This window comes from Brachyhypopomus gauderio, chromosome 9 (assembly GCF_052324685.1).
Source record: "Brachyhypopomus gauderio isolate BG-103 chromosome 9, BGAUD_0.2, whole genome shotgun sequence".
Taxonomy (NCBI): Eukaryota; Metazoa; Chordata; class Actinopteri; order Gymnotiformes; family Hypopomidae; genus Brachyhypopomus; species Brachyhypopomus gauderio.
The window spans coordinates 19,656,863-19,684,247 of NC_135219.1; the positions used below are offsets into that span (position 1 = coordinate 19,656,863).

The following is a 27,385-nucleotide window of genomic DNA, read 5'->3' on the forward strand; positions in this document are numbered from 1 at the left end:
AGGTTAAAAAGTGTTGACTTCAACTATGTAATTAAAGAGAGTAATACAAACAGTGCTGACAGAACAATAAGAATCTAAAAGCCTCACCCACATGCAGCTGCAAGTGGTCTTCTACAAGTGTAAAAACACTCAGAACTTAACTCAGATGTTAATGAATTAATCCAATCTTAACCTCAGTCTAAAATCCACAAATTTAACAGAGGTAAGGCAAGGCAAGTTTATTTATTTCAATATTTCAGACTATATATATATACGTTTCAGAAACTGGTGGTGCTTTACAAGTATAAAAACATAGAAAACACATATATGTAAAGAATATACGCTATATTGCCAAACGTATTCACTCACCCATCCAAATTATCGGAATCAGGTGTTCCAATCACTTCCATGGCCACAGGGGTCAGCAGATGCTGAAGCGCATAGTGCGAAGAGGTCAACAACTTTCTGCAGAGTCAACCACTACAGACATCCAAACTTCATGTGGCCTTCAGATTAGCTCAAGAACAGTGTGCAGAGAGCCTTATGGAATGAGTTTCCACAGACAAGCAGGAGCATTCAAGCCAATTACAAAGTGTAATGCAAAGTGTCAGATGCAGTGGTGTAAAGCACGCCACCACTGGACTCTAGAGCAGTGGGGGCACGCTCTCTAGAGTGACAAATTGCGCTTCTCCATCTGGCAATCTGATGGATGATTCTGGGTTTGGCAGTTGCCAGGAGAACGTTGCCTTGTGCCTAGTGTAAAGTTTGGTGGAAGGGGGATTATGGTCTGGGGTTGTTTTTCAGGAGCTGGGCTTGGCTCCTTAGTTCCAGCGAAAGGAACTCTGAATGCTTCAGCATACTAAGACATATTTCATGCTTCCAACTTTGTGAGAACAGTTTGGAGCTGGCCCCTTCCTCTTCCAACATGACTGTGCACAAAGCAAGGTCCATAAAGACATGGAGTCTTTAGATAGATGATACTTTATTAATGTTTATGTTATGGAGGCTGGTATGGATGAACTTGACTGGCCTGCACAGAGTCCTGACCTCAACCTGATAGAACACTTTTAGGATAAATTAAAGCACAGACTTTGAGGCCTTCTCATCCAATATTAGTATTCTACTTGTGAAGGTATGGGACTCGGGGGGCCCCAGACGTTGAGATTTCTGGTAATCTGAGATGTTGATGTTGTCATCCAGCCGCGTCATGGAATCACTCTAGTTGTGACAATGACTTGGCTGGAAAGCAATGTCTCAGTGAGCCCTCATGATTGTGGTCACCTCTGAACCCCTCCCTTTAGTTATGCTGCTATAGATTAGCTTGCCGGAGCCACATGCTAATCACTGTGATTAGCACACACTCAACATGTATTGTATATCTTTTTTGCATGCCTCTACCTAAGTCAATTCCATACAAGCACCTAGGAGATGGTCTGGGTTGCCGGTGGATGTGCTGATGCTCATTAGGGATCTGGACCCATACGATTGTAAAGCTGCTTTGTGACAACATATGTTGTATATAAATAAATTTGACTTGACGTGACGTGACCTCATGAATGCGCTTCTGGATGATTGGTCATAAATCCCCACAAACATACTCCTAAACCTTGTGGACCACCTTCCCAGAACAGTTGAGGCTGTTCTAGCTGCAAAGGGTGGACCAATGTCATACCGATCCCTATCGATTAGGAATGGGATGTCACTTAAGCTCATGTGTGTCAAGGAAGGTGAGCGAATACTTTTGGCAATATAGTGTATATTGAAAGCTAGACTGAAAAAGTAGGTTTGAACTCCCACGCTGTGAACCAGTCCTTTTTTACATCTTCACCTGTGTCTCTTTTGATACTAAATAAAATTATCTTTCTTTGCTTGCAGGAACATCCCGTTTGTAGTTTCATCCTAGTCTAATCCCAACAAACAAGTTTTTTTTCCAGGGATAAAAAACCAGAACTGATGCCATCAGGAGTTCCAGCTGTGTACCACATGCTACTGATCACAGCCAGGACCATCTCATCTCCACAGAGCAATGAACATGTGCTCTCTGAGGCTCTGGGATTCCAGACACACAGTAGTAACTGACTCCCAGGAACTTTATCCTCATGCAGTGGTGTTCCTACACACACACACACACACACACACACACACACACAGAGAGAGAGAGAGAGAGAGAGAGAGAGAGAGAGAGAGAGAGAGAGAGAGAGAGAGAGTGAACCCACTGACATCTGGAGACAGAACTCTGGAAAAAGAACAAAAGAAGCAGGGAAGGGTAAAAGAGATCAAGAATGTTCAAATGACAAATACATGAAATGATTTACTAGTTATTTGTCACATAAATCTCAACTGAACCCCTTGTGATCTTAAAATATAGATCTATAAAATACAGAACTCAATAAAGCAAGCAAATATTAAACATGCCAAAATGTCAGCAAACTTTACATTTTAAGTCTTGTATTGCACTGCTCACTATACCCAGATGGGGGCGGTGTTGGCTTCTTCATAGATGTAGATCTTGTCGAACTACTCAGCGACGGCTCGTTCTCCACTCAGGCCAAAACAGTAATCTCTAAGGCAACAAACCGAAGCAGTATAGACAGCACATAAATGCTCATGCCTTTATTTAACCCTCTATTTTTATCCGTCATTTGTAATTGCATTTTATGTCTACAAACACAACCAAACAGTCCCATGGCTGATGCCTACATGTCTGATAGGGATGTAGTGCACTCTTTGTGTGCTTGCCTGGATAAACAAAACAATAGGTCATTCTAAAGAAGGCATTCATTCTAAAGATGTCAACAAACATCCTGAAGATATTATTAAAGGCCCAGATACTGGATCACTGGCTGGTAACAATAACAACAATCTGTAGTCTCCCCCTTTGTGTCTATTGTGATGGTCTGGGGTTATCCATGACAACATTTCCCTTATCACTATATAATGGGCACATAATAACACCTTCATGCTCCTCACCCAGTTCAATTGGTGCTTAGATTTATTCTGTGTGTGATCAATAGAAAAGAATCTTGTAAAACAAACTCTACAACAAAATTTAAATCTACTGATGAATGAATACAAGACAGTTTCCAAAAACATTGGGATGCTGTGTAAAATGTAAATAAAAATAGAATGCAATGATATGCAAATATTTAAAACCCTGCATCTAATTGGAAATGTTACAAAGAAGCTGATATCAAAGGTTAAAACAGATTTTTTTATTTGACTTTTTTTAGATGTGTCCTCCGGGCCTCATAGTCTGGGTTAAAGAGGGGATGCACCATTCAGCATGGGTGACTTGCCCATCTGTGAAGGTACCATTAGTGCTGAACAACATATACAGGTTTTAGCGAAACATATGCTGCCATCCAGACAGCTTTTTCAAGGAGGGCCTTGCTTATTTCAGCAAGATAACACAAAACCACACTCTGCATGTATCACAACAGCACGGCTCTGTAGGAAAAGAATCTGGGTGCTAAACTGGCCTGTCTGCAGTCCAGACCTGTCACCGACTGAAAACAGTTGGCACATTATGAAACAAAAAATACAACAAAGGAGGTCCTGGACTGTCAAGCAGATGCAACCCTATATCAAATAAGAACAGGAAAACATTTCACTTTCAAAATTACAGAAATCGGTCCCTTCAGTTCCCAAATGCTTGTAGTGTTGTTAAGAGGAGGTGATGTAACACAGTGGTAAACATTCCGCTGTCTCCACTGAAATGTGTTGCCAGATTCAAATTCAAAATGGGCATATGCTTTTCAGTATGTCGTCTTTGTACTATTTCAAATCAGATATAGCTTTTAAATTATTTGCACGTGATCGCATTTTAGTTTTATTTCCATTTTTACAAAGCGTTTTGGCATATGGAAGAAAATGTTTTTCCAACTCAGTCACCCGAGGAGGCTGCAGACAGGGGGAAGGGGGGATATAGAAGCTAAGTATGCAGATTCAATTACGTACTCAGCAGTGATGCACTCTCTCTTCAGAGGGTCCCTGCTAACGTCACACAGTGCAGAGGAGTGTCAATGTGGTGAGAGTAACAGCTTCTCACATTAGGTCCCATAGACCAAGGCTCTTATTCAAGGTCACAGCACACAGCCCTTGAAATATTTTTTCCAACTGTATATTAAATGCACCTATTTCCTCCGTGTAAACCATTTTGCAGATTTAAATGATCTTGGCTTTAAGAAAGATATATATTTAAATATGAATTATATAGTTCTATTGGGTTTGGAATGGGTCCAAAGACTACCAGTCTTATATAAAAAACCTCCATTTTAAGAAAATTGTGAAAAACCATAAGCAAAATCGAATCTAATTAATTAAACTTTCTGCTGATGAGAGACTAAATAGATGGATGGGGATTTGCTGCTCTCTAGAACTATGCTGTGCCAGTCAGCAGACTCAAGTCAAATTAACCACAAGCAGGATAAACCGCTTAGGACTGGATAGAGCTCGCAGTATTGGTAGCCACAGGGAAAATGAACTCTGCACGACACAATTTGTAGTAAAAATCTAAAATCGGCAGATCCACTGAAAAATTATCATTGCGTGCACACATTTAGGTAAGACTGTAGCCCTTGGTGGGAGCACACATTTAATCATGATGTAAGACAGAAATTACATACGGTTTAATAATGAGCACTGATTTAATTGCAATAGTTTTAAAAAGCTCTTAAATGTCATGCTTAGCCCTGGCACCCGGTAGTTCATCTTGTTTACGGCTCCGTCCGAAATGGCGTACTTCCCTCCTATACAGTATGCCAAAGCAGTACACAATAAAGGGTAGTATGTTAGAATACATAGTATGCATTAAACAGTAAGAGAAAAGTACCCGGATGGCTTACTGAATCGCCATTTTGAAGTATGTGATTACAGCACACTGTCCTATTCCATGATTCAACTCGAGAATTTAACTATAATTGTGTGATGTCATATGTCATATGTCATAGGTAAAATGGCGGACGTAGTATGTACAAGGTTGTATGCATACTACCCAGCCACCTACTGAAAGAACATACTGCTTTAACGGTTGAGTAGAATGTACTGCATCGAAATGTTGTGCGTACTCAGATTGAGCCCACGTTTCAGTTTTCCTCATGTGTTTCTTGGCCACGCCGCCAGGCATGGTCTCCATAGCTGCTCCGAGTTACTTCGGGCTATGTATGTGTATTAAACGCAGGAGTGTGTAGTTTCCCCTCGGATTTCATTGTTTAAATGTCAAGGTTTAAGAGATAATGTTTGAGATATCTTGTTTAGGGTTCATTGTTTAGGATATCTTATTTAAGAGATAGTGTTAAAGAATCATTGTTTAAGAGTCAGTGTTTAATAGTCAGTGTTAATTGAAGAGTCTATATTTATGGTGTTTTACTGTTTTGCTTGAGAGTTAGTTGTGTATGCATGGGTGAGTTTGAATATTTTCATGTATACATGTAAGCATAGTCTTGTATGTTTGGTTTAGTCTTCTGTGTCGCATCTCTGTAGTATTTCCTGGTTTCTCTTCCCCATGAAGACCAAACCAGCCTGCCTAAATGACTACCACCCTGTAGCTCTGCCCTACAGTATGTTACGATTAATTCCACATCTCTAAAGACCTGACATGGACCACACACATCTCTACCCTAGTGCAGACAGCATTGCTTACATCACTTCAGACAACTGTGAAGGTCTCTGAAGCACTTCAGAACACCACCTTCATTGCAGTAGTAGGGTCTGTTCTTTCTGGCAGCATCACTACGTGACATGATGACAGCACCAGGACTAGACGGCCTCCAGAGAGTGACCCTATGGGCTGAGAACATCAACAGGACAACAGCACTTGGACTAAAGGGCACCTGCTTCAGGAAGCGCAGGGGATCAGCTAATCGGCTTATCAAGGACATTCCCCACCCAAACCACTATCTGTTCCAGTGGTTACCCTCTGGGACATGTCTCCACTCTATCAGGGCCAGGAATGAGTTTAAGAAGGAGCTTCTTCCCCCAGAATATACTAACACCTTAAACAACAACATTCTTTCTGTGAGGCACACATACACACACACACACACACACACACACACACACACACACACACACACACACACACACACACACACACACACACACACACACACACACACACTCTTGCACGTGTGCACTAAAACACTTTGTAAGTTGCTCTGGATAAGATTTTCTCTCTACCAATCCCCTTTCCATTTCTTGTATAAATTATACATGATGTAAGCAACTGCATAACCTGAAATCTAGCAATAACAGATCAGAAATACCTAAAGGGTAGAGAAGTGTAGCTTCTTTGATGCACTTCTTGTGCATGTTTATTGATCTCCCCTCCTCTTATTGAACCATCTGCTACTGGTTGGAGTTTTTAAGATTCTCTCCCAAAGCTCACTCATAACCGCTAGATCTGATAGCAGGGTTAATTGTTAAAGGCATTTAAGGAAAATGGCTTGCTTGTCCACCATGCTACTCAGAAACACATCACATTAATTAGCTAAGGGACCTGAGGGTTTAAGTAAGGCATTTCAAGAGAAGAAAAACATTAGGTCTATGCTGCTCAATTTCAGAGCCAAGCATTTAAACAACATCATGGGGGGTGGGGGTGTGTGTGTGTGGGGGCGGGGGGGGGGGGGGGGGAATAGAGGCGCATTCCTAGTTATGCTTCCAATTTCAAGAATAACGTAGCCAAGATATGGAGTGCTTCTCATATTTCACTTTAGATGCTGATGGATCTCCGTATGAAACCTTCTGTCCTCTATATATCAGTGAGTCGATGCCGCTTCTTCACTCAGTGATCCAGGTTTTAAAGCAAAGACATAGAACTGTTATTCGGTCTGGATAAGTGTTGTCAGCTGATAGTAAGAAGAGGAATTAGGAGGAATAGAATTGAACTGCCACAAGTCCATATAACAGACAAGGAGGACACACACACACACACACACACACACACAGACACACACACAAGCACACGTTACAATAATAAGGTCAAAGTCATAATCATGTATAACATGCCAGCCATCAGGCACAGAATTACAGAAGACACAATAAACTAGTGGAGAGAAGAGTTGGTCCTAACTTCAAAACCAGAAAACTCCTCACAATGCATGGGGCATGACACCCAAGATTCATCACACCAGCCAGAAGGAGATGGGGAGGGCCTTATATTATCCACTGTCCAGGGACAAAATACACTTACAAAATACGAATAGGTACAAAGGATAATCTGATGGAATGTTTCAAACAGATGTGGGACAAATGAATCTATTTAGATTAATTTCTTTTTAGACATCTTGTGTCATAAGATAAATAATATTATTCCATTGAAAAAAAAATGTCATCATCCAAAAGATAATGCTTGAATTATTGAACCTCTAACTTGTTTGAATTTCTGAATTTCATTGGAATTTTCATCTTGTAAATGTACTTAAAACAAGAAAAAAGTCCAGATACACTTTAACAACTATTTTTTGTAAAATATTGTTTTACTACTGCTGTTAGCCATACAACCCATTTATATGTTGTATAAGATAAATGCAATATATTTTTTAATATGCAAAATTATTTCTGTTCAAGAAATAAAAGGTTAAAAAAATAAAAGGCAAAGCTGGAGTGTTGTGTTAATTGAACTGAATGTGTTTAATTAGGATTACAAAGCTTTATTCTTTAACTTTTGAATGATTTTGCTAGCTTTCCCCTTGCTTTATTGATTAATTCCTGTTCATTATAAAGGAGTCTTGAAAGAGATTAAATGAAGACAAGAAAGAAATCTCCCCAGATCTCGTATGTATCTGAAACCTAATTCTCAGTTTTAGCTTCTTTAACCTCAGAGGTATCTTGTGTCTCATTTTTGTCTAGTGCTATTCATTCATTAGATATATAATAACAGCATAGGATATATAGGATATATAAAACAGCAGTGGTAATAAATGTGGCAGTCCCAAGTGATGGAAGCAACCAAAAACAAGACATCTGAGAAGTTGAAAAATATCAGGGGAGAAAAAGAGAATCAGTACATTTAAAAACAAGGTTCCCCCAGTAGTGATAGGGGTCCTTATTGATGATTCCCCATAAAACTTGTGTTATCCTTTGTTAGTTCATCAGCATACCCTTTGGGCGGCCTGGATATTTTTGGGTGGGGGTCCCAATAACGGGTCTGACTATGTAAGTGATACCTAAGAGGAATCAGAAAATCCAGGCTTAGTGTAAAAATCAACAACACTGCTTGTTACACACCACAACCATGTCATTATGTGCACTGTCAGAAACTGACCGTTAATGAACCGGATGGAGGATAGGGTGGTAAAGGCCTCTTAGCCTCATCAGCTTGCAGTCCAGTGAAAAAAAAAACATTGTTTATAAATATGTAAATGTATAACACATACACACACACACACACACACACACACACACACACACACACACACACACACACACACACACACACACACACACACACAGAAATATGAGGCTAGTTTCCAGAGAAACTGTTAATTTGTGTCAGGCGTAGTGACAGCCAGTTTTTAGTGATTTTAGTTATCCACAGTAAGAATCAAGAGGTATGGGAGTATTAGAGAAATCACAGAAGTGTTAGGCGAAACCCTGGTGTGTATGACCCTCTAGAGAGGGATCTAATCCGAGAGCAAGTGTCGGCCACACGACTAGTATAACCACACTGACAGCTCGCTAGCTGGTTATGTGGCATGTGTACACCAGTACACACCAATATGTGAGGTGTGTGTTTCCATGTCACGGTGTCGGACAACAGGGGTGAGAAAATGTGTGTTTCTGCATGCAAATTTATCACTTGACCCAGCCTGAGACGGATAGCTAACATTCAGATAATTTACTTAAAGAATATAGGACACAGAAGTAAAGAAGTCGACAAACTGACCAGCTATGTTGCCCGGATACGCGTATGCAAATTTAGGTTGACAACCGCTAGCTAAGCTAACTGCCTACTTCATATTTAGCTGTGTAATTAGCATAGTTATATTACAGCTAACTTAGCGGGTGAAAAGAGCATGTTGTAATACTTTGCTACGATTAGTGCAGTCAATATTAGTGTTTTTTCTGCGGTCGTGACTTGTATGAGGGTTCAAAAGCTCCAACTGCCGTCTCGCTGTCGTAGGCCTCATGCCATCCTGGTGTTTTCCTGTTGCCACCAAACCGAACGGAAGGACAGAAAGCCGGGCAACACCCATAGGTCCTCCCGCGCCCTGAACCTCGGTTACAACGACCGCTGCAATCACGACACCCGGCGAACGTTGTGCTGGTGAAAATGTCAGGTAGGTGAGCAGCTAGGGTATCTACCTAGCTGTTTATTTTGGTTTGGGTGGGTAGTTGGTTAGCTGGTTATTACACACGCCTCGTCCAGTTGGTCTAGTCACTAAAGTTAACGCTGGGTGACCCGAGATGGCCAGTTGGAAACATGAGTAATACAACAATAACTAGCCGACGTTGGCTAGGTTGTTTACAAATGCAGATTGTTAATATAATCTTTAATATCATGGTGAAACAGTTGAGAACTTGTATGCAGTTTGTGCTGAAAGAAAACGAAAGCTTTTTGATGCCTCGAGCTTTGTTATTCCATCATATACCATTTCACGTATGTTGGTACCACTGTTTACAAACGCCACGGTAAGTTTATGAGGCAGAGTACTGAGATGATTCAGTGAAATACAAACAGTCAGCATATGAGACATGTCCTGTGCTGGACATGCTGGAATAAGCTGTACCTTAGAAAGCAAAAAGGTTAGATATAACACGTTTTCATTCTAACTAGTTTGGGGGCTCAAACATTGCCATGGAAAGTGCTGGCTGGACTTTCTAAAACTATAACAAACTCTGAAGTTGTAAATCGTACTATGTGGGCCGCAGTTCAAAACTAATGCAGCAATGTAGTTACCTTATTTTAGTTTCGTATCCTGACACCATTGTTACCCTCTCAGGCTGGATAGAGAATTGTCAGTGGAAGGAACACATGTAAACATTTATGAAGCATTTTGTTTTGAAGTTTTTTTATTTATTTTTATTTTTTTATAAAGCTTTTTCTCCTTAATAGTCTCTCTGCATCTTGGCACTGCTTTGTGTCCTAGCACTGTGGATTTGTGGCCCCTAATCCATTCATTAACAAGCATCTCGCTAACACAATGCCATTCACTGTCCCACCTCTCTTATTGTCTGCCTAAGCAGGGAGGGAGGGAGAGAGGGAGGGAGAGGGTGAGGGAGAATAAGAGGGATGACAGGGCTTGCTTATCCATGCTCTCTCTATGGTTTAGAGCTCTGACAGAGAGCTGACCTGCTTTCAGAGGAAACGGAGCATCGAACTGGAAAGTTTCAGGATTACGCGCTCATGCAAAAGTGACTTCAACGGGAACTTCTGATAAGATTGCACATTTCGGAGGGACTTTATCCAGCATTTGCTATTGATCTACATGTCCGCTATTAAAAGCCTGGTTGCTGCTTCCGAACTTTTTGTTATGCACTGGTTGTCCACTCAGAACAGTGATTAGGTAAGAACAGGCTTGTCAGTGAATCTGGTGAGTTGTAGTTGGGTTTGATGGTTGTCTGTGCCCCTCTTAACTCCCCCCCCCCCCCCCCCCCATTTTTGTGTGTTCAGTAGTAATATTTGAATACTAGCAGTTTCCCTAGTGCCATTCTTGTCATTCTTTTTTTAGGAACAATAACGTACAATTTTATTGTCAAATTGGGTTTCTTTTAAGCAGCTCCCTATAAAATATCATGTAAGTCATGTAAGGATGACTTGGTCTATATTTGCAATGAGTTAAAAAGGAAATCCTAATGTTGGCATCCGTGTGGTTTAAGTGTCTGCGTATGAGCGTGAAAGCCGTAATGCCCGTACCCACGGCAGCTCCGGAGGCCCATGCCCCTCGCAGGCTGGCACTGGACTGTCAGACCCTGCTGGACCATCGCCAGGCCCGTGGTAAGAGCTCCCATCTCTGCCTGAGCTCCATTGTTCTCCATTCATCCTTGACTGGGATGCCGCTAGAATATGCCACAGATCCCCAGGCCAGAAATCGTATCATTTCTAAGTGTTCATGATTATTTCTTTTCTATCCAAGAATGCACCCTGGTCATTTTTCTATGCGCATTTTATGAACATGGCTGACATAGTTGGAGTTTCATCGGTAAGGCATGTAATTCTGCTATTTGAGGAGGTTTTTTTTTTCCCTCAGCTCATGCTTAGAAAAAAAGCAGAAATGACTTTTGTTGTTATGACTGATTCATGACACCGATTAATGCCTTACAAACTGCACAAATATGAATTGTACTGGATAAAGCCAGCGTCAGCCTCTTTCCAAGGTAATATGTAAGCTGATCACATTCTGAAGTGACTAGCTGACCTAAATGTTTTTAGAGATTTTTTTATCTTTCAAATTCAATTTTTACGTCTTCATGAATGTCTACTAATCAAGGGCAATTTAAATGTTACTACATTGTAGGGAAGACCTTGTTAAACTAGGTAGGTTATTGTTTAATGCATCAATAGCATAGAACTAAGGATGGAGCTGTCATATAATTCTGAGCTGTATTACATGGCCATTGCAGAAATGAGAAAACAAGCATGGAGGAATTTACTGAAGGAATTCTGGGTGTTGTACAGTTGGTTTGTGTATAAGACAGAGAGCTGCTGCTGTTTGCTATGTTGTATAGGAAGAAGTGCATGAGAGAGAGGGAGACTGTGTGTGTGTGTGTGTGTGTGTGTGTGTGTGTGTGTGTGTGTGTGTGTGTGTGTGTGTGTGTGTGTGTGGGTGGGCTCGTGTGCATGTAAAACACTGCATCGCAAGGAGGTTTAAGAGACGAAGAGACTGGGAGAGAGAACAGGGAGAAGTAGAATTGGGCAGGACATGGAGAAGCAGCCCGAGACAGAAAGGGGGCAGGCAAGAGGTGAAGCCGAACATAACTGGGAGAGCTTCACGGAGCTTCTGCCTCTCTGAAATGAATGAGCACACTCGCTCCTTCCCCCCTCCTCCCCCCCTCCCTCCTTCCCCCGTGAGAGCTGATTGGTGCACCGGAGGTGTGTGCTCAGACGTAGAAGATCGGCATTATTTCTAAGAGACCGAGTGCTGGATGGCGCAGTCGGGGGGGGGAAGCCAAGGTCATCGTATCGTGCCTCTCCCCTTCTGCACACGTTTTGAGTGCGTGAGCTCGAGGCTCCAAAGGACGCCGTTCGTTTGTTTGTTTGCGTGTGCACGCCGACGTTTCGGACTGCATGTGTAGCTGAACGTCAACGTAGCAGCATCAGAGTAGCTGCGTGCCGGAGCTGAGAGGGAGAGCGTCTTTACTGTGGTTTCTATCCATGTACGGTAAGGACCGCAGAAAGTATATGTGATTGTGTGTGTTTTTGTGTGTGTGTGTGTGTGTGTGTGTGGAGAGGAAGGGGACTGTGTAACATGTATCTGTATGTAAAATCTGAGAATTTCCTAGACTGCATGCTGTTTGCACTTGCGTCTGTCTCCTGGTACTCTCCCGATCGTGAGTGTCCTTCACGCGCCGAGCGCACGCAGCAGAGCCTGGTGTTTAAAGCACTGCAATCGAGCTACTTTATGGGCAGTAGTTTAATGTCTTTGGTCCAGCATATACTGGGGGTGTAGAAAGCGCTCTTGGCCTCTCCGTGTGACATCTGACCTGAGGTCAGTCGAAATGATTTTTCTGTGTATGAGATGTTGGTGTAAGTCCATCTCGTTCTACATAAGGGTATGTCGAGCCTAACTTTTGGTTTGACGCGGGTTTGGTCAAGTATCGGCCTGACCCTGTGGGTGGGTGTCAACTGATTTAACTGAGCCTCCTGTGTTGTAGCGTTTATACAAAGACACTTGCATTCGGTTCAGAAACAATCTTGGTACACCAGCTGTGATATAGCTGTACTCCTGGAGCCTGCCACAGTTCCCATACATTATTACCCTCGGATGTGGTATTTTAAGCGCCGTTGTGTGCTTTGAAACTGAGTGCCTTGTCCAAAGTTCCCAGCGTGGTTTCGTGCAGAAGTGTCGCGGTGCACAGCAGTGCCTTCTTCTATTCTTACTTGTTGGCAGACTCACGAGATTGTTTATGATCACGTGAGAGAGGCCGAGTCTCTGATCAGGTTTCTGATGTGTCCAGCTCAGACGAATTAGTATCTTGGCATTGTCGTCCTGTTAGTCTATTCTGTGTTTTAAATTATGCAGTGGTCACTGCTCCAGCCTCCGAATACTGTGCGGATGTGTGCACGTGTTATCAAAATAAATAAATGGTATAGGTGGCATTGTGCCATTCGGTGGGGCATTTTTACAGCTACTGTCAAGTCTCGGCATTCAATTTTATTTCTAATTCAGAAATTACCCCAATCCCAGGAACATGCCACCACAATGCTGCACTGCTTTATTTATGACCCATGAAGCACTGGACAGGGTAATTGGTTATAAAGCCTCAGTGACCGGTGCAGACCTGTGTGTGAGAGGACGTGAAAGTGATGTCACTCAATCTGCCTCTGCTCATCTCTCCTTTAATGTAAGAATAGCAGAACGTGGCCCCTGGCAGCCTGTTATGTAACAGACTGAAGGGCAGAATTCTTCTTTCTCGTCTTCCTTCTTCCTCTTTCACTCTCCTGATAGGGGTCCCGTTTGGGTCGATGTCTTAAGCCTGTGCATTCTGGGTGTGCTTTAAATGCATGCGTTTGTGCATTACAAGAAAACAACAACAGCTGATATATGTGCTTTTCATACGTTTACAGGCTTGCTGTAGACGATGTTGCTTGGTGATGTTCCTCTATAGGCGTCACAGCGTAGCAGCGTAATGGCCTGTTGTCTCAGTCGCAGTGAGACTTAAAATAAGCAACAACAGAAGTGTTATGTAACACCAGGTGAGAGTGGGAGAGAGAACACCGTGACTTTGCAACAATACAGAAGTCTCACTAATCGAGCAGCCCTCAGGCCATAATCAAGCTTCTTACCAGAGGTATTTCCGCATTCCACATTTCACGAGGTAACAGATGACTCCGATACACCAAACTCTATAATAGCCAACAATGACTGGAATCTCCTGACGGACAACAAAGCTAATATGCAGGGCGGCGATTGTTTTGCTAGTTTTAAGTAGCTGTGATGTCTGTAGTCCGTGTGCTGCTGGCTGAGCCCATAGACTTCCTGGTCCTTATCCTGACCTGCCTGGCCTCTGTGCTGACTCCTGGCTGTGGGCTCCACGCATGGCCATGTGAACCAGCCCATCAGCCCCTGGGGGAGTGAGGATGGAAATAATTGGCATTTACTTTAAAGAAGCCTGCAGAACAGGCGAGCGAAAGTGCCAGAGGAAGAAAATGATCCGTAGACGTGTTGACCAATTTGAACATATTGCAGATGAGGTGGAATTGCTGAGTGTGGTGAAGGCCTAGGGCGGCAGCCACACCCAGTCTTGAACCTTCCCGGATGGTGAACGTGTGCCAGAAGCCCGAAGCTTCGGCTCCTTGGCACAGCTTCCAGGAACGTACCACCCTCTGATTCAGGGAATGTACCCCTGCACTTTCCCAGTGTTCCTCACACATCCACCGTCCACCCAGGATCACGCCCTTGCCTCAGACCAAGGGTGCATGCTGGGCTTCTCACCATCTCCTCACAGCACGGGGCACGTTCTCAGTCGCGCCACGATACGATCCCGTTTTTGACACCATTTCTGATGAAGGCTGAGCGCACCATCCACCAGGCCTTCCAGGTGGCCAACGTGTCCTCTGACCACCAGATCAAAGAGCCAGTTCTCCGATGGAGCAGCCAGAAAGCGCGTCTAACGTCCTGTGTGAATCCATCACACTACCCTCTCTTCCAAAGGGTGACCGTCTCCGTCACACTCGAAAAACGGTGCTATCGTTCACAAATCTCAAATAAACATTCAGCTATTTACTAGCACTGAAAAGGAGTTGATCATTTTGCGCAAGTGTTCATCGTTTAAAATAATGCTCAGGTTGTGCTGAAGGTGATGTTCAGTTCAGCATTAGTTATAGCTCACGGTGGACTTCATGTAGCCTTCATTCTAGTTCCCATTCCCTCTCCCTCATGTATTGCTTTCCCGCACTATCCGTCTCTTATTGCACGGCTCTCTTTAGAGCGTAGACGTGTAGTTGAATGGATTGATTTCCCATAATTCGCCCTGGTGACACCGATGGCGGTCAGCACTCGCAGTGCGGTCGGCGTTCCTGTCCTGACAGCAGGAGCAGGCCCCTCCTCTCCTCGGCATGGCCAGAGAGGGGCCGACCGAGCCCTGGGGAGGATAGGGGACGTGAGCATGGACCCCCCCCCCCCCCCCCCCAATGGCAATGGCCTGGTCCTGCGCAAGTTCCACGACCCAATGTCACGCCCACACACTGTTCAGATTAACGCTGCGATCAATATGTTTTCAGAGCTCAGCAGTACAGAAGTTAAGTAAGCAGTAACGCGCATTAGGGTGATGGGTGTGCTGGCCCTCCCCTCCAGGGAGTTACGCATCACAAACCTCAAGGCAGAACCACTAAGTAAAATGGAGTCACTGGGGCAATCGGGGAAAGAGGATCAGAATAACGCCTTGGCTGGGTGAAGGATGGATGAAGGATTCATTAAAATGAATGAATTGCCATTGTCACGTCTATGATGAGCTTAATATCCCAAAATTAGACTTTGAACTAAATGAAATTCAGTGATGACAGCAAAGAGATACACATTGATGTGAAACATTAGATATTAAATCTATTACATTTTGTGTAACATAATTCTAATCTTCATCTTCTCTTTTATTTATTTAGTGCATAGCATTGCTCAGTGTTGCAATGATGGTGAAATATGTTGCGATGATGCAATGATCGTGAATGTGAAATATCACATTATCCATATATGTTTATTTGATATTAAGATCCCCAAAGTTTATTTCTCATTAGTAAATGCACTCCAGATGATAGCACTGGAGGTATCTGTGTGATTAAGATAAAGAAAATCAAAAAAGCGCACAGGAGTTTGGAGTGAATTGGATTGCCTAAAGATCCATTTTTATATACTTCAAATGTCTTGCTTAATGGCTTTCAAATGAAACATGAGCAGTCTCCAGTGAGTGCATAGCATATGGTCTTATACGTTTTGTAGGTTTTCACGTATGAATATTAGGCCTTGTATAGCAGAAATATCTTAAATAGTTTCTAATCTCTTTTAATATAATATAAGCTATAACATGAGTGACTATGAGCTTTATGCGATATACTATGCAAAACATTGCTGGCTGTAGGAAAATGAACGAGAGAGGAAGCTCCTCGGGCCTATAATGTCCTTGTTATTTGTAGAGTCTCGTCATGTTTTGCATGGTGTACATCACAGCCAGTCGGAACACATGACTAAGCTGTGTCGGGTTCAGTCTCTGTGAGTAGGCAGAGGACTCTTCTGGACCGTCCATGCGTGTGGAGTGCCCACTCAACACGTGTCCCATGCACACGTGAAACCTTGATATACCCGACAGCCAGTTCAAAGGTCGGAGGACGCGTCCCTCCCACGTGCTCTGAGCCAAATGGAGGTCTGGAGTTTTCGTTTGTTCTCCCATGTTTCATTAAACTCACCTCTTTTTTCCTCTCTATTCTGCCTGTGAGACTTGATTGCAATATGCGGTTAATTGGGTCTCTGTTGCTGAAGTGATTGTAATGGTAAGAGGTAGATGACGATGATGAGGAAGATGATGATGTACAGGAAACACTGGCATTGCGTGCCCTTCTGTGTCACCCCTCCCAGTTAGACAGGAGACTGATTCACAGCTTCACTGACTCACAGGTCTGCAGGACCCAGACTTTGGGCTCTGTAATTTAAATACACCTGGTGTAGGAGATGGATGTAGCAGTCAACACGGGCTTTTTCCTGAAACCGTGAGGGTTTTTTTTTCCAGCTACCTCATCTGTGAAGCTGTTTACCGCTAAATAAATACCTCTAGAAAATACTGTGGCCTCATAAGGGAAGGCTTAGGAGCATTAGTGGAATGTCCAGACGGGAGCTGTTTCCACGTATAACATTTTAGTGAGCCCTGTTGAAATCTAATACTGTTGCAGTCTAATCGAAGTAAATGGCCCAGGATCTGTGCTCTGAGGAAAAATAAAAGCCAAAATGTGCTTGTGTGTATGAAGAAAAACTAACGTTGGTTACCATCTGGTTGAATTATTTAGTGTTTTATACCTGAAAAGATACTTGATCAATTCTGACCGTATTGCACCACAGAATTCGGAAATCAGCCTGTTTTGCAGCATCTTTTTTAGACAGGGTGGTGTACCGGGACAGAGTTCTGTATCAGAGTGCATATGGAGTGCTAAAGTAGGTGAGCGAAACACAGGGGACTGAGTGAGGTGGGGAAAGGGGAACTCTCGTCTTTGCTGTTAAAATGGAACAGCGGAAGAGAACTCGGACCGTATGAACACATTTGTGCAGAACAGTTCAAGATGCTCACTCCAGATTGGAGATTTCTCCCTAATAACATAGATTACAGCCCACAAGTCAATACCCAGCAGTAGACAGTGCAGTCTGTCACATTCAAAATTCTATTTAGTCCTATTTATTAATTTCTTACCCTGAAGTTACTCTGTAGACAATTAAATATCTTAAAATTCTGATATTTATATATTATATATATTAATTGTTTTATTCTCATATTTATCTGTGTTTTAGGCCAGTCTGTTGGTGACAGAATGGTTTGTATTGTGGAAGTTTACAGTTCTACTTTTAGTCTGTCCAGTGGGACACACCTGAATCATCACTGCTGTGGCCCCGCAGCCAATCAGACTCGAGCGCTCTTACTGCATGTTGGCAGGGGGTTGTGTGGCACAGCGGGGACAGGGACTCGCATGTTGCACGACTTTACCTCAAGGTCATGTGAGAATGAGACGGGCCAAGCCTGTGCTGCCATATCCTTCCTGCGTTCTTTCTGACCTGTTAAGTCCGACGGTACCGTGTCATCAAACATCTGTACACGGATGCCCTTTGTTCTGACGCTAGTTGGTGATGACAAACTCTTCGTATCACCCGATGACCTTCAAGAGTAATTTAAAAAATGAAACACACTGACTGAGCTCCAAATATGAATGCTTTATTGTAGTATTCGGGGTTCGTGGAGTTCTTGTTGTGCTACAGTGTAGTTTTATTTTTAGCTCATAATCCATTAAAGGTATTTTTGCCCAGGGTTTTGTAATTAATATGTTTTTTCCAGGCTGCATTGTTTTCTCATTTTTGTCTCTCTTCTCCTCCTCCCCCATATCCATCTCTTTCTGTCTCTTCTCTCAGGAGTGTGCGGTTGTTGCTGTGGGGCTTTCCGGCCCCGTTACAAAAGGCTTGTGGACAACATTTTCCCAGAAGACCCAGAGGTGAGGGATGATGTCTCTCCTTCAGCATCTCATATCTTACTCCTGTTTCTCACCAGCCGTGTCTGTATGTGTCTGTTCTACCAAACCAGATATTCCTACGTGCACCCAGATATACTTTGTGCATAATTATTTATGTAATTCTGAGCAAATTTCCCAGACTCAGGTTAAGCCTAAGTCTAGACTGAAAATTCACTACTGAATTTAGTCCCAACTCTAGGTTTAATCTTCATCTGGGGAACCAGCCCAAGTATAGGCAGTTTTACTAGGTGTGTGAAATGCTCATAATTTTGCCGTGTAGATGTCCAGGGGTAATGGATGTCTGCTGTATCAGACACATGTAAGCCACTCCACTACAGTATGTTGTAGAATTGGGTGGCCTGTAATATAGGTTAAAACAGCATGCCCGGAGCCAAGGTAATCCCTTTGGCAGTGAAAGTGCTTTCATTTCCTGACATTACTGATGCACACCAGGGAGTGAGAGTATTTCTGCTGTTTGGCTAAGCCACTGAAGCACTGAGATGAGTTTCAGTGTTATATATACGTACATTTCTGTGTTTAAAATTCATATAAGACACTATTGACTGGTATTATTTACTAAAAAGACAACATTTTGAGTGTCATAATTGAATAAAAACGTTCAGCAACTTCAGTGTATTTTTGGTTCTGAAAGAAACTTTTGACTAGGACAGGATTCTTCCTGGGTCCAGGACTGGAGAGAAAAATGGTGTAGTTTTACTAAACATCCTCATGGGGTCTGCTGGGTTCATGTTCAGTGATTGTACCTATGTTAGAGTGTGTGTGTGTGTGTGTGTGTTGTGTATACGGGGGAGGTCTTTGCCCTATGTAAAGGTTGCCAGAGGTCCCCATGAGCTGAGGAACGAACACAAATTAGATTTGTGCATTAATAACATATTCTTAAATATATATGAATATATTACTGAAAAGCTTGTTATCTGCTACTGTAGCAGTTCTGTTTAATAATCGTATTGCGGCACAACCCACTGGTCTGTTCTGTACTTTTACGTAATGATGCACATGCAGACCTATTGCAGGAAGGAGGCGATAGCTACAGTGTGGACAGAATGTGTCTCAAAGTGATTTTCTGAGTGTTTAGAGAGAAAATCGAAAGAAAACAAGGATGCGAATGGACCAGAGAAACACCAAAACTGAGAGGAAATCAGAAACTGTCACGGCACTCCCGAAATGGACTATTTTTCCGCTAAAACTAGAGTGCTGATGCACAAGCTCTGCAGACTGTACATAATGCTTGTGCTAATGTTTGTGTAGATTAGTGATTGGCGTTCCAACTGCTCTTAGTGACTCATATCAATCGGCTCATGGATTAGACCGGCTCACTCCTGTCTTTCATGTAGGACCCCAAATCACTAACTCCTCCTGTGTGTGTGTGTGTGTGTGTGTGTAGGACGGCTTGGTGAAAGCCAACATGGAGAAGCTGACATTCTACGCTCTGTCGGCCCCTGAGAAGCTGGACCGAATAGGCGCCTACCTGTCGGAGAGGCTCTGTCGTGACGTGGCCAGACACAGATACGGGTAGGAGGACTCAACACGTCCCTATCTGACACCCCCCCCCCCCCCCCCCCACCACAATGTCCCCCCCTCACTTGTTTCGTATATTCTCTCCCCTTTGCTTCTACCTGCGTTTCTGGTCAGTTATGTGTGCATTGCTATGGAGGCCCTGGATCAGCTGCTGATGGCATGTCACTGTCAGAGCATTAACCTGTTTGTGGAGAGCTTCCTGAAGATGGTGCGGAAGCTCCTGGAAGCTGACAAGCCCAACCTGCAGATACTGGGGACCAACTCCGTAAGTTTGTGCCACTTTGACCATTTATGCATGCCCGTACATCGGTGTAACTAGTTTTGGGTGACCACCTCAACAGGGAGATGTTTTGTGGTACATACCTTTAACGATGGCCTGTAGAGCTACAGCCATGGAGACTGGGGGTTGAGATGACGGTCTTTTTTTGGGGTATGCATGTGTGTTTTTACAAGTATTACCTTGAATGATGTCAGCCATTTTGATTTCATTTCAAAACAAAATGCATTTAGGCTGGTTTGTCAAATGTTTCTCAAGCTTATCTGAATTCTAGCTCAGGGTATTTACATGAACCAGCTAATGGAAGCAATTTGTCAAAATGACAGAGGTCAGTATCAATTTTTGACAAATGTTTTATCTATAGCGATAATAGAGATTACTATCATGTAGTGACCAGTGTTTTATCTGTAGTAGTAATAATAACAGAGGTCAGTATCAAGTATTGATACAGTATTGAAGTATTGATTATTAAGTGATTTACCTGAATTAATAATACACTTCAGTATCAAGTATTCACCACTGCAATAATTCAGGATGATATAAAGTATTCACCATTGTTTATATCGATGATGGAGGTCTATATCAAGTATTGACCAGTGTTTTATCTATAGCAGTAATAGACAGAATCAGGGGACAACTGTGTAGATGTCCAGTGATCAATAGATGATCAGTGTTTTATCTATAGTAAGAATAGAGGACAGTATCAAATATTAGCCAGTGTTTTTATCTGAAACAATAATAATAGAAGATGGTATCAAGATTTCACCAGAACTTTTATCTATATCAGCAACAGATTTTCACAGCGTTTTATTAATGGAAATGAAAGTGGTCAGTACCAAGTATTCACCAGTGTTTTTTCTTTTTAAGTAACAATAGAGGTCAATATCAAATATTCAGTGTTTTTATTATTTAAAATATTTTATAATAATAAAATGTTTCATACTTTTACATATATAATACCCAACAATCAAAGTGACCTATGTATCCACCCATCCCACACACCCACACATGGAGCATGTTCACCTATAGAGTGAAAACCAAAGTAAACAAAAAACAACAAAAATGTCACGTGCATCCGCATATCCGCATTCATTTTCAGTACGTACGCACACACACACACACACACACACACACACACACACACACACACACACATATATATATCTGTGTCAATCAGATCCAAACATTGTAATTGCAATAGTCATTGCTACAAGTAAAAGGTTTGGACACACTACAATTCAGAAAAACAGTGAAGGTATCAAAATAATGAAATAAGACATAACTATACTATGTTGAACCCAAATAGATGGTTTAATAGATGGCTGTAGATGGTTCTTCAGAGCCGCCCGTTACTGGACAGTTTGGGATGATGCTCTGGATATAAATACCTTTAAGACTATGAAGAACATACATTCAGTCAGCCGTGCCCAAACATTTGACTGATAGTGTATATAAAATAAGCAGTGTATTACAGACAATTCCTTATACTGTCTACTGTGTAGACACAAGTCAGTGTACACTGATGGTTTTTAGGCTTTTAGGCTTCCCTTTAATGTGTCAAAAGTGATTAGTGCGGGCATCCTTAGACCCTAATCCATATTCTTAAAGGTTGAGTGCTTTATATATCAGTACCTATGGATTAAACATGGTTCTAAAATAACCATAATGAAAATCCCCTCACAGATCTAAATTAGTGCTTCTAAAAGTGTTTAGTTTGCTTGTCTTATGTTTGTCTGCTCTAGTGGTAAAACAACAGAGCTGATGTTTATCTAATGATGTACATCAGGATATCAGCTTTCCAGCCTTGTATAACAAAGACCACTGAAATTGTTATACCTTAGGGGTCAGACCTAGATTAAGCTTAAACATGGATAACACATTTTCCACTATTTCCACATTTCACTATTTACACTGTAGTTTAGTCCAAAACAAGACCTATTCCATGTCAGGGAAACTAGCCCTTAAGGTTCGGTTTATATGTTGACGTGCATATGTTAATAATATACATTTCTTTCTATTAGTCTAACTAATAATGCTGGTAAGGTGAGAGCTTCTTTTCAGAGTTGTGATCATAGAGGTCAGTGTTGTTTCCTTTTAAACGGCTAGGACTCTGCCTTTGTCCTGTATCACTTGATCTTCATCTGATTATCCAAGTCTTTAAAAGGGCAGGAATGATTCGTTCATTAATTGGCTTAAGTTGAATGAAAATGTCAGCATATTAAATTTTCATTAGTAGAATTTTTTTGCTTAATTATAGCACGTAATTATAGCACTTAATGATAATGTGCAGCATAACATTTTCCCTTCATTTTAAACATCGTTTTAACAGCTTGTGTTCATCAGTCTGAAGAATTGTTCTCTCTCTCCCTCCCTCCCTCTATCCCTCTCTCACTCACTCCCTTCCACACCCACCCCTTTCTCCCACTCCACCCCACCCCTCCCCCCATCTCTTTCTGTTTCTATCCATCTGTCTTTTCCTCTGTCTCCATTTCATCAGTTTGTGAAGTTTGCCAACATCGAGGAGGACACTCCCTCGTACCACCGGAGTTATGATTTCTTTGTGTCCCGCTTCAGCGAGATGTGCCACTCCAACTACGAGGATCCAGACATCCGCACCAGGTGAGAAGCTGGATGCCTCTGCAAACACGTAGCCTCGACGTGTCACTCATAAAGAACCTGACAAAGCAATCCGCAGAGATTCCCCGAAATCCACAGTAATATATATGACGGAGGACGGTCTGGTTTTATGTCTGCTTTTGACTTCGTGAGGTTGGGTGACTTTTGGTGTGAGTCACTTCATCTGGTCCCTCACGTGTCTGTGTGTCTCTTCGCCTCAGGATCCGTATGGCTGGAATTAAAGGGCTCCAGGGAGTGGTGAGGAAGACGGTCAATGACGAACTGCAGGCGAATATCTGGGACCCTCAGCACATGGACAAGATTGTCCCCTCTCTTCTTTTCAACCTGCAGTCTGGTGAAGGCACAGAGAGGTGAGAACACCACCCCCCAACGCTGCACCCCCCCAACCATGAACTCTTGGCTTTACACTCCACACAGTTAATACGTCACGAAAGACCTCCACAGCTTTAGAGATTCAAAACTAATCTCAGTACCATTCAGAGTCACATTTTAATAGATTCTTAATGAATGTGAAAGAGCAAACACAACCTGAACATATAGTCATGTTAAAATCTTGTCCTTTGGAAATTCTTATCAGAGTAGCATAATCCGAGCAGCTTAAAGGCTGGAGTGGTTTGCCACACGACGCTGTCAGATCAACAACTTCCCACTGGTTGTGCTGTTGGCATTCTCACGCCTACAGCTGCAACTCCACTCCTGGGTGGACGCGGTACTGACACACGACACACGTTGGCCCGCCGTGATGTCCTAAACCTAGACAGGGGAAGCGTGTGAAGATTACAGAGCTGTGGAAACGGTGAATTATCGCTCTTGTAGCCTTTGCTCGTATGAGGGTGCACGCCGTAGCTATGGTGGATGTTCATTAAGCCTCGGTGCGTGGAGTGTGCCGCTAGCCACACAAGGCTTTGCCCTCCCCTGTCCTTTGTCCTGCTGTGATTCCCCGTCGATGTGACCTCAGACAGGCACAATTACAGCACGGAGAAGACTTTAATTACTCTTATCTGCTGTTTGGTATGTGCTAATTGGCTCTTACTGTAAATGGCAGGTCATTATTAACTTCCCTCGTCTCCCCGGGGGAAGAGAGGAGTGAGATCAATGCAGTGTGTTTTTACATGATTTTTATGACGTTACTTTCTGACTTTATTGGTCGCTACCAGAATTTAGTGCTACTGCTCACTTAGAGCTAAAGCAGTTGAAGTTAGATTTAATTGTCTAGCATGCCTTTTACGGCCTTTGTGTACTTTGTGACAGTATTGAATGCAGCCAACATGCCGGACGGATTATTGGAGAAACGAGACAATTAATTACATGGACTTTGAATTAGTAATTAGAAGAAAAGCTCTTGGCCTTTCCCGTCACTTTGTTTAAGGGAAATGGACGGGTTTATTTTTTTTAGACTGAAACTAAGAGTGCTGCCTCACATAAATTCAGTATTTACCATAAATGACGGATGAGGTTCATCCTAAACGACCAATGAGGTTCATCCTAAATGATGTCACCAGCAAGCTGAGATGAAGATCCACAGCTCCTCACGCATCACTTCACACGTCACTCTTTTGTTTATTTGATGCATGGCACCTTTTACCTGTATTGAGATGTCTTTTAAATTCACATTAAGTCTCATTGATGTCTGAAGAAGCAAGAAGATCAAACTGTGATTAATGGGATTCATCCTGCACAACTGACAAACCTTACTGATCGAAAGATGAGGTCCTATTATAGGCTTTATAGGCTTTAGTTTTTTTGTTTTGTTTTTTTTTTAGGTTTTTAATGGCCTCCAAGACCATGAGAAACAACAGTAGCAAAGCCATTTGGGCTTTGAACAGAAAACATAAGAGGCCTGTAAATGGACTGTGCTTGTACTGGCAGAGTGAAGACACCAGCAGGACCAGTGTCACAGTGGTGTAAATGGTGCAGTGTGAGTGGAGACACAAGCAGGACCAGTGTCACAGTGGTGTAAATGGTGCAGTGTGAGTGGAGACACAAGCAGGACCAGTGTCACAGTGGTGTAAATGGTGCAGTATGAGTGGACACACCAGTAGGACCAGTGTCACAGTGGTGTAAATGGTGCAGTGTGAGTGGAGACACCAGTAGGACCAGTGTCACAGTGGTGTAAATGGTGCAGTGTGAGCAGGACCAGTGTCACAGTGGTGTAAATGGTGCAGTGTGAGTGGAGACACCAGCAGGACCAGTGTCACAGTGGTGTAAATGGTGCAGTGTGAGTGGACACACCAGTAGGACCAGTGTCACAGTGGTGTAAATGGTGCAGTGTGAGTGGAGACACCAGTAGGACCAGTGTCACAGTGGTGTAAATGGTGCAGTGTGAGCAGGACCAGTGTCACAGTGGTGTAAATGGTGCAGTGTGAGTGGACACACCAGCAGGACCAGTATCACAGTGGTGTAAATGGTGCAGTGTGAGTGGACACACCAGCAGTACCAGTGTCACAGTGGTGTAAATGGTGCTGTGTGAGCAGGACCAGTGTCACAGTGGTGTAAATGGTGCAGTGTGAGAGGAGACACCAGCAGGACCAGTATCACAGTGGTGTAAATGGTGCAGTGTGAGTGGACACACCAGCAGTACCAGTGTCACAGTGGTGTAAATGGTGCAGTGTGAGTGGACACACCAGCAGTACCAGTGTCACAGTAGTGTAAATGGTGCAGTGTGAGTGGACACACCAGCAGTACCAGTGTCACAGTGGTGTAAATGGTGCAGTGTGAGTGGAGACACCAGCAGGACCAGTGTCACAGTGGTGTAAATGGTGCAGTGTGAGTGAAGACACTAGCAGGACCAGTGTCACAGTGGTGTAAATGGTGCAGTGTGAGTGGAGACACAAGCAGGACCAGTGTCACAGTGGTGTAAATGGTGCAGTATGAGTGGACACACCAGTAGGACCAGTGTCACAGTGGTGTAAATGGTGCAGTGTGAGTGGAGACACCAGTAGGACCAGTGTCACAGTGGTGTAAATGGTGCAGTGTGAGCAGGACCAGTGTCACAGTGGTGTAAATGGTGCAGTGTGAGTGGAGACACCAGCAGGACCAGTGTCACAGTGGTGTAAATGGTGCAGTGTGAGTGGACACACCAGTAGGACCAGTGTCACAGTGGTGTAAATGGTGCAGTGTGAGTGGAGACACCAGTAGGACCAGTGTCACAGTGGTGTAAATGGTGCAGTGTGAGCAGGACCAGTGTCACAGTGGTGTAAATGGTGCAGTGTGAGTGGACACACCAGCAGGACCAGTATCACAGTGGTGTAAATGGTGCAGTGTGAGTGGACACACCAGCAGTACCAGTGTCACAGTGGTGTAAATGGTGCTGTGTGAGCAGGACCAGTGTCACAGTGGTGTAAATGGTGCAGTGTGAGAGGAGACACCAGCAGGACCAGTATCACAGTGGTGTAAATGGTGCAGTGTGAGTGGACACACCAGCAGTACCAGTGTCACAGTGGTGTAAATGGTGCAGTGTGAGTGGACACACCAGCAGTACCAGTGTCACAGTAGTGTAAATGGTGCAGTGTGAGTGGACACACCAGCAGTACCAGTGTCACAGTGGTGTAAATGGTGCAGTGTGAGTGGACACACCAGCAGTACCAGTGTCACAGTGGTGTAAATGGTGCTGTGTGAGCAGGACCAGTGTCACAGTGGTGTAAATGGTGCAGTGTGAGAGGAGACACCAGCAGGACCAGTATCACAGTGGTGTAAATGGTGCAGTGTGAGTGGACACACCAGCAGTACCAGTGTCACAGTGGTGTAAATGGTGCAGTGTGAGTGGACACACCAGCAGTACCAGTGTCACAGTAGTGTAAATGGTGCAGTGTGAGTGGACACACCAGCAGTACCAGTGTCACAGTGGTGTAAATGGTGCAGTGTGAGTGGAGACACCAGCAGGACCAGTGTCACAGTGGTGTAAATGGTGCAGTGTGAGTGAAGACACTAGCAGGACCAGTGTCACAGTGGTGTAAATGGTGCAGTGTGAGTGGACACACCAGCAGTACCAATGTCACAGTGGTGTAAATGGTGCAGTGTGAGTGGACACACCAGCAGTACCAATGTCACAGTGGTGTAAATGGTGCAGTGTGAGTGGACACACCAGCAGTACCAGTGTCACAGTGGTGTAAATGGTGCAGTGTGAGTGGAGACACCAGCAGGACCAGTGTCACAGTGGTGTAAATGGTGCAGTGTGAGTGGACACACCAGCAGTACCAGTGTCACAGTGGTGTAAATGGTGCAGTGTGAGTGGAGACACCAGCAGGACCAGTGTCACAGTGGTGTAAATGGTGCAGTGTGAGCAGGACCAGAGTCACAGTGGTGTAAATGGTGCAGTGTGAGTGGAGACACCAGCAGTACCAGTGTCACAGTGGTGTAAATGGTGCAGTGTGAGTGGAGACACCAGCAGGACCAGTGTCACAGTGGTGTAAATGGTGCAGTGTGAGTGGAGACACCAGCAGGACCAATGTCACAGTGGTGTAAATGATGCAGTGTAAGTGGAGACACCAGTAGGACCAGTGTCACTGTGGTGTAAATGGTGCGGTGTGAGTGGAGACACCAGCAGGACCAGTGTCACAGTGGTGTAAATGGTGCGGTGGGAGTGGAGACACCAG

At 43.5% G+C, this 27,385-nt stretch overlaps 1 protein-coding gene across 5 annotated transcripts in view; it reads left to right on the forward strand.

Moving 5' to 3' along the window:
- The first annotated feature begins 8,515 nt into the window (after positions 1-8,515).
- The window catches only part of efr3bb (EFR3 homolog Bb (S. cerevisiae)), a 32,832-nt gene continuing 13,962 nt past the window's right edge, over positions 8,516-27,385 (forward strand). The window contains exons 1-9 of one of the 5 annotated variants that reach the window (XM_077017774.1): positions 8,516-8,749; positions 9,101-9,257; positions 10,251-10,484; positions 10,798-10,915; positions 18,240-18,319; positions 19,743-19,870; positions 19,991-20,141; positions 22,651-22,772; positions 22,991-23,140. In XM_077017774.1, the coding sequence (XP_076873889.1) occupies positions 10,807-10,915; positions 18,240-18,319; positions 19,743-19,870; positions 19,991-20,141; positions 22,651-22,772; positions 22,991-23,140 (740 nt within the window). In that variant the 5' untranslated portion in view covers positions 8,516-8,749; positions 9,101-9,257; positions 10,251-10,484; positions 10,798-10,806. Of the gene's footprint in view, positions 8,750-9,100; positions 9,258-10,250; positions 10,485-10,797; positions 10,916-12,061; positions 12,300-18,239; positions 18,320-19,742; positions 19,871-19,990; positions 20,142-22,650; positions 22,773-22,990; positions 23,141-27,385 lie in introns of those variants that run through there. The other 4 variants (XM_077017773.1, XM_077017778.1, XM_077017775.1 and 1 more) reach the window with 4 other exon arrangements.